This window comes from Mesitornis unicolor, unplaced genomic scaffold (assembly GCF_000695765.1).
Source record: "Mesitornis unicolor isolate BGI_N332 unplaced genomic scaffold, ASM69576v1 scaffold10904, whole genome shotgun sequence".
In the NCBI taxonomy this organism is placed as follows: Eukaryota; Metazoa; Chordata; class Aves; order Mesitornithiformes; family Mesitornithidae; genus Mesitornis; species Mesitornis unicolor.
The window spans coordinates 16156-24332 of NW_010178086.1; the positions used below are offsets into that span (position 1 = coordinate 16156).

An 8177-nucleotide genomic window follows, 5' to 3' on the forward strand; every position below is an offset into this window, starting at 1 on the left:
TGCAAACTGAGGGAGAAAAGTAGGTCGATTCATACAAGTTTAAATCAACCTGACAACATTGCAATGTGAAATCAGGGAAAGGATGGAAAAGAATAAAGAATCATTTTTTACAGCAATCTACATTTATGAACACATGCCTGTTTACATATTAAAGTGGATCTTACTAGGCCCAGTTATGCCTTATTTGTTTGGATGCTTTTTTCACGTAAAAACTTATCTCAACCAGGACTCAAATCATTGACTTCTCTCAATCCATCATCAAGAAGGGGAAAAAGGGACCCTTTACAGAGAGAATCTGAAAACAGTGCAATATTAAAATACAATTTCACAACGTGTGAAAGAAACATGCTTTGGAACCTGAGCAAAAGCGTTTTACTGACTTGGTAAGAAGTCACCCTGTGTGTTGTTTTCATTGGCATCTGTTCTGCCAGATTAGTATGTTGCTCTTAGCAACTTCCATGGCCCCTAACTATTTAGTGCACAGAAACTGCCAACTACTTAGGCCTACTAAACTTTTCAGCTAATATTGCAGGCAGTTTGACATGCTGCTACTGGAAATGACCATACAGCCTAAAATGAAGAAAAACTGTAGAAAGAAAAAGAAGCAGCCATCATGATATTTTTCTTTTTTAAATACACTAAAGCGCTTCCACAACACTTAGATACGGTACTACACTGGTTTACAGTCTCAAGATCAGCTCTTTCAATATACTTTATATACAATATAAATATACTGAACATTTACAACAGATGCCTCATGAATGCAAGTCTCTTTATTATTTCAAGACCAGTTGGATAAAAATTAAAATAAAGACAAAACTCTGAAGCAGCTAAGTTACAAGTCCTTTTTCAGAAGCAGGCATGACTTGGTGCCACTGCAAATTTTTTCACCACTCTGCAGTAAGCAATATATTTTCTCTTCTAGCACCAAGCGGGCCACCATACAAAACAACCTCACAAAGCATGCGGTCATTTAGTCTGCTGATTTTGTATAAAATAATCACTTGTGCTTGCAGGTCCCAGACCTTTCAAAAATGGGTATGAACAATTGATGATTGAAGACATTAATGGAAACTCACTCATTTCTAAATTACTTCAGTGGAGAAAACAATTTAAAACTAAAAAGTAACAGAACATTGCGCATTAGTATTTGTGAGGGGTGAGGGAAGCTAAGGTTGGTGCTTTAATTTGCCTTAAAACAAACAAAAAGCTACAAACAATCCTAAACAGCTTTATGTCCATGATACTAGTAGAGGCCAGTGTGCACATGTCACTGAAAGGCACGGTCGGACCAATCTGACAAATGGCATCATCAGAGCAGGACAGCAACTTTTCATGGGAGTAATCACAAAGAGTGAACAATAAGCCACCACTTCTCTCGTCATCAGCACAGAAAGCAGTCACCAAGGCAAAAGAGGGCACAGGAAAGAAGGTACAGGAACTCACATAAATCTGGAAGGCAGAAAACACACATTAAACTGAGTTTTGAACATTCTGAGTGACTGTTTTTCTACTGTAACACTGATTTAACACCATACATATTATTATGCTTAAATAGTTGGAACTGTTGCAAAAACAGTACCCTAAAAATATAATGAAATTCTTCTGAAATTTGTTATACAGCAAATATAAAGAATTGCCTACAAAATAACCTTAGGTATAAAACAGGCTTATGGACAGACTGATGCAGTCAGGACAGTCTGTTGTTCCTTTTGTAAAAGAATTAACATGCTTACATGATATTGAGTTTTTTTACTCAGAAATGCATTTTAAAATTGGGCATCACAGAGACACAGTTATTTATAGGGAGCTAATTATGAAGCAGTATGATTGTTCTTCCTACTTAAAAACAGAGCACGATACTTACTAGAAAGGTTATCCCCAAAGTTATCCTGCCTTTGTGTCTACGAGCTGCATTTGGATGTTTGCAGACATGCCACCTGCATAACCTCCCTTGGACTGCATTTGGTTCTGAATTGAGCTGACCTGGAGGCAGAAGGAAAAGAGGGGCAGAGAAAACAAGAAAGGTAATTAGTGAGCTATGGCACCTTCTTGCTTCCAATTTTATTTCTTCCTTAGGTTTGGTTTTCAAGTGCTCCTGTACCATTACATTACTTTTGCGTGAGGACTTGTGCAGTGGAGGCTTGCTGGAATTTTTGCTTCTGCAGGCAGCTCAGCAGGTGAGATGGGAGAACTGGTGTCGAGGCAAAAGTTTTTCTGTCTCCAAAAGAAAACTGGCTGATTCAGGCTTTCACTGACCCGCTTGATTACTCAAAAAAAAATAAAAATTAATTGAATCTCTTACTGGTACTCAACTCCACTCCATCTGACAAGCTGTAATTTATCTTGTTATATAATGTTCTTTGCCAAGTATGATAAACCAGAGATGTGGACACCATTACATGAAAAATGTAATGGACCATTTACAAGATATCTGGATACTATCTGCACTGTATGGCTAACTTCAGATAATTAAAAAAGGACTTCTGAAACCAAAAAGAAACTTTTGGCATGTAGAAGGATTTCTATTTATCTATTTCTGTAACAGCATACACTGCTTTCCTTAATTGCTACTATTTCTTTAAATGGCAGGGCATTTGTTGTCTAAATTATAGTCAATCTATCAACTTCACTGGAGACAGCTTATTTGAGGGTAGTTTTAGCCTGATACAAATAAATAAAGACATGCACATCCCTCTAAGGCTTTCACTGCCTTTATCAGTAAAAAAAGGAAGAGAATGCATAGTTCTTTCCTACTTGTGTTGCATGAGACAAAGTAATAATCTCCAAGTGCCTGCAGGAAGACAACTCCAGCCTTAAAGGTTTGGCCTTTTTCTCACTGCACCGCAGAGAATGCATAACAAGTACACAGTGAGTGCATAACAACATATTCAATCAGGGCTACAGCTTCCGAAATTGAACTTGCAGCAAAGCCTATGCCTGCACGGCACCACTTGCAATTACTAGATGTATGCTCCTTCACAGAGACCTCAGAACATCACTAGAAAGCTGCATTAACACAGCACTGGAGAATTACCTCCAAGTAGCTTGAATGACATCTTCCCTGTCTCCAAAGATGAAATAAGTATATTCTTTTCCACAGCAAAGCAAAATACATGCAATACACACAAAGTGAGTCAGCACAATGCTTTCTTACACACTGTTTCTCAAACCAATATGAAAAAAGAGCCTGTTTTAGGATCTTTGCCTTCAACAGTAGGGCACGTTGCACTGCTGTGCAGAAGGATCTGATTGTGTGTTTAAGAACTTTCACATTTCACCAAGCTTCTTCTATTACTCATTGTAACGAAAGGAGTTTGAATTTAATCTTTTTTTTTTTCTCAGAAAATAATTCATCTACATGTAAATGTATACACAAGAATGACTTGAGGATAGCATTAATTTCATCTGAATGAATCCTTCCTCTAGTGAAAAAGAGCTAGAAAAACATCTCCAGGCCATGTCACATTCTAGCCTAACAACTTACCTACATGACTTTAAAATTTTGGAGAACAGCAAATCAAGACAAATTGCAAGACTAAAGTGTAATTTTATAATGAGCACTTCTTCTGAAGGTTAAAGTAATTTCTCTGGTACTTGAGTCACATGTATAGATGTTTGTGTTAGTGTGTAAGGAAGTATCAGTCTAAAATATAGAGACACACCTAAAGCAAATAAAATGCAGCAAATTAAACTTGACTGCATTAACAGTTCAGTGGCTGTTTTGTGAATGAAAACTTAAACAGGAGACATAGTATTAAAAGCATTGAAAAACAAGTAGTACTTCTTCTGAACCATGCTCTTTTTGAGGCAGTCTGAGCTACAAGAACAAGCACCATTTAATGCATTTTTTTTTCTTGTCAAAAGATGCCATTTCCTTCCTTTGATGACATGTAACAGCAAAGGTTCTTCTCTCTTATGTTTAGTTTAGTTATGATAAAGATTTGGAAGAGGAAGAGGATTGCACCAATCATAGATGATACAGTCTGTTGTGCTGCCTGTCTCATTAATGTCCTCTTTTCCTTTTCTTTCCCTCTCTTTTAGAATTAGGAAATAGCACATGGTCCTTGAGAAAGAAAACAAGAGAAAAACTAAGAAAAGGATGGAAAAGACTAAACTGAGGAATATGTAGCAGAAGAAGAAAGTGAGAGATTTCACAATGGAATATGAAGGAAAAATGAGAAAAAGTGATGGGAGTGAGAAGGCAAACAGTACATAGAGGGCTCCTGGTGTTTAAGTGTACTTCTGACAAAGGAGCAAGACGCTCTACAGAGATGGCAAACAAGAAAGCAAAATATTTCAGTAGTCAGAAAACTACAGTACTGGGAATCATAAGGCTATGTAATGAAGAACAATGCAGATGAAAAAAGACACAGAGCAGATAGTGGAGGAAGAACCAAATTCATATGGGAAAAGCTAATGAAATTGCAGGAGGTCTTCCTGAGGTATTCAGAAGAGAGAAGGCACAAGAGGTTCATGAAGCAGTATAATGTCCATACTATAAAGGAAATTAAGCAGCAGAAAAACATGTGGAGGTTAACACCATAACCTTGGAATTTACACTGCGAAGAATGAACAAGGAAACGAGATGCAGAATTACCACAGGAAGTCACCTCAGAAGAGCCAGGAAAATAAGCAGCTTGAAAATGAGTTTTATGCTTCTGAAGAGAGAGAGAAAAAAAAGGATTATTTTTTGCATGCAGATCCTCTCTTTCTGGGATCAGAAAAATCACTCTGGCCACTGATGCAGCACATTATCCAAATGAAAAAGTGAGAGAAAGAGACAGCCAGTTATGAGCATTCAAAATGAAAAAGTCTATGTAGAGAGACAATAATAATCACCTACTATCTGGAGATGAATTGGGTATTATGCAAGGCAGGGGAAAGTCTGAGATGAAGGAGCAGAGCCTCAGTCAGTCACCACAGACCTCCTGTGAGGCATCTCAGCTGTGAGAATGAAGACGGTTCTCACAGGAGGGACGTTTAAAATGCCAAAAGCCATGCTTTAAAAAAAAAATAAAGAAAATGGCTCACTTTATTATTTCAATTTATAATGGCTTTTAATATTAATGTAATACATTGCATTGAATAAGTAATTAGATTTAACTGAATTTTATCAAGTTGAAGTTGTCTTAGTCCCTTTAATTTGCTTAGAGATGTTTTAGTACAAATCATTTCCCATCCTTTATGTTGTCTCTGGGAAAGTGTAATATATTGTTAGTCATGTCAGATTTTCTAGCTTTGCCCTTCCCCAATACATACTGAGTTACAAAAGTTTTTGTCTGATCTCAACAAGCTGTAAACTGGTTGAAACTACAAATGACCACCACACTTGCCTACATTAAAATATCTTTCCTTTACAGCTCTGCTCTCTATTCTGATACCTCTGACAGAACTCATTCTTCTCCTTTGCAAACAAGTCTTTTTCGTCATTTTCACCACAAACAATTTTTTCCTCTAAAGAGGATTATTAAGATGAAGAACTATTTTTCATTATCTATATATGACCGTTTTCTAGATTGCATGTTATTGATCTTATAAACAGATCAACGTTTCACATAAATATGAAGCTGTACAAAAGAAATCTATCCTTATAAGATGATTTTCATTATCTATCTTAGTTTCTGTTTTTCACTTTCAGAGACATAAAAATATTTATTGCGCCTATCATCTACAGGAAACCACAAAACCTTGCCTGTGACATCACTGCTTGCTCTGGAAACCATTCACACTGCAAATAGGGCTGAAAAACCTCAACAAGGACATGCAAAAATATTTGTATGCACCATAAACCAAGCTAAATTAGAGTTTTACATGATCTATATTTAAAATAGACTAAAGCACTTAAGGTAAAAAATGTAGTCAATTGTAAAAAACTTTAAAAAGTTCTCTCTAAAAATACTCTTCTATGTTTTCAAAACACCTGTATTTTAATTCTTACATGCCATCAGAATAAATTTCTAAAAAGTATACTACATATAGCCTGTAAAATTTATACAGCATCTACTATGTATTGTCAATATACACAGAAGTCTAAAAAATGGCATTCCATAATCTTGAAAAAAAAAAATACATTTAGGGCCTGGAATTAAGACTAGCAGGTTGTTCTTCAGTTTTATAGAGAGTCTTTCTTAGAGTTGAAAGACTCATTGCTTCAGCCACAATATACATATACAGATTTCCTGTATTCTGTCTAAGATAAAATATTCTTCTTCATCCTCTCATGCTTACCGAATTCATTCCACTGAATAGATCTCCTGATCCTACGTGAGCTGTGTGAACAAAGTTTGTTGGCTCCCCAATCATGCTTCGGTCAATCCGCCGTCGTCTTTTCTGAAAGGAAGGTAAAGAAACCATCTAACTCGGAGTCATTGCAAAGACAAACCAACATGTGTCATAAATTTAAAAGTTAACTGTCCATACGCTATTTTATACACTGTAAGATGTTTTCATAGAGTCAGAGTCCAAATTCCCAGGTTAACCAGGAGATGGATAATACTGACCTTTGTTTTAACTTGGAGGATCTATACCAGATCATTAGAGCAGCATTGATACCACTCCTAACATTTAGGCCAACAAAACACTTTCAAGTGACCTTACTATATTCCATGATTTATTAAGCAATATTTGCAAAATTTCACAGAGTAACTTCTGCCTATATTTGTAATAAAATCATGATGCTACAGATCAGATTTGAGGTTCAGTCATTCAAAACAAGAATTAAAGGTCAAAGAGCATTAGTATAGACTATGGAACTGCTAACTTACAGAATTTCTGATCTGCATGCCATCGGAATAACTTCCACTCTGTGTGGCTGTAGGGAGCGAGCTGAAGGGGTGCCATGTGGCAGTAAGGCAGGATGCCAGATTAGGGACTCAGATTTCTGTTTCATGAGACACAAGGCAAGAACTGCTTAACCTCTGCCTCCTCTTTCTCAGAGTCACAGCTTCATTTTTTATCAGTGTAATAACACGCAAATGAAAAACTGGAGGCAGTAAGGACTTCCTCTAATTAAAGCTGCTTTGGTTGCCTCCCTCCAGCTAAGCATTGCATCTAAAGGAATAAAACAAGAAAACCACATTCTTGTTTCTTAGGCAAGAGCTAGGGAGCTTATAGAGAGCAAACCATGTCAAGTGCAGTCACTGTATGCCCATATTCCTTACTTAAGAAAAACACATTAGCTATGAAGCACAGCATAAATATCTCAATTTAAGGTGTGTCAGAGAAGACAGCATAATAGCTAGGAAAATCCTTGAGTTCAATTTCCACCATTTTAAACTCCACAAAGTCTTATTTTAAAAGACATCTGTTTCTAATCTGCAATAAGACTGTAAGACCACCTGGACTCAAGACACGAAGGTACATGCCTCCTGAGTCAGGTAGCTGCTACTGAAACACAGCTACAGATTAAATCATTAGGAGCCGAAGACCACAAGTATTACAATACATCAAGGGGTTTAGCCAGCATGTATTTAATCCTATCCTGTACCTTTCCTTATTAATAAAACCAGATTTCAGTAGGTTTCAGTACTTTACTGTATCATATTAATAGGTGGGGTGAGGAGAAACACAGAAAACGCTCCCATAGAAATAGCAAAACATTACCTGATCTATGCCAAAATTATTCTCTGCACCCAACACATTTCATAAGATCAACCAAATAAAATATTCATAGCTATAAAAATATCTTCATGTAGGTTTGAAGGCTTTCACAGAGAAAATATTTATGGAAATTAACCCAGATATCTCAATTACAGAAAACAATAGAGTTCATAGAGCCATAAATAGCCACACCAGAATCTACTGTCATATCCCATCAATGCAGTAATATTTCAATTTGGAAGTAAAGCTCACTTATACACACAGCAAACAATTTCTTAAGTTATGCATGATATCAGGTAGTAAAGCATATGTGAGTAACCTGGGGGGAGAAACCCCACACCAGGTTTATGCTTCCACTGGATAGGAATTGCTCATCTGATGCGTTCAGGACGAGGAGCATCTCCACCAGGCGTGATGATTATTTTAAATGCACGTTGCTGTATTTACACAATATAGTATGGTAACATGCTGTGACTCTGACACAGAAAGAAGTTTTAGCGAGCTGTACGAAACACACCACTCCAATGAAAACACTTAAAATTGTTTCAGGTCTGCAGTAGTTACCTCTCTTTCCC

General features: G+C 36.7%; 1 protein-coding gene across 1 annotated transcript in view; it reads right to left on the bottom strand.

Annotated features, from left to right (window-relative positions):
• Positions 1–762: 762 nt before the first annotated feature.
• Positions 763–8177, bottom strand: part of CDC42SE2 (CDC42 small effector 2) — a 26619-nt gene continuing 19204 nt past the window's right edge. The window contains exons 2-4 of the mRNA XM_010182323.1: positions 6232–6333; positions 1868–1986; positions 763–1452 (exon numbers count right to left, since the gene is read on the bottom strand). Of these exons, the coding sequence (XP_010180625.1) occupies positions 1888–1986; positions 6232–6333 (201 nt within the window). The 3' untranslated portion in view covers positions 763–1452; positions 1868–1887. The remainder of the gene's footprint in view (positions 1453–1867; positions 1987–6231; positions 6334–8177) is intronic.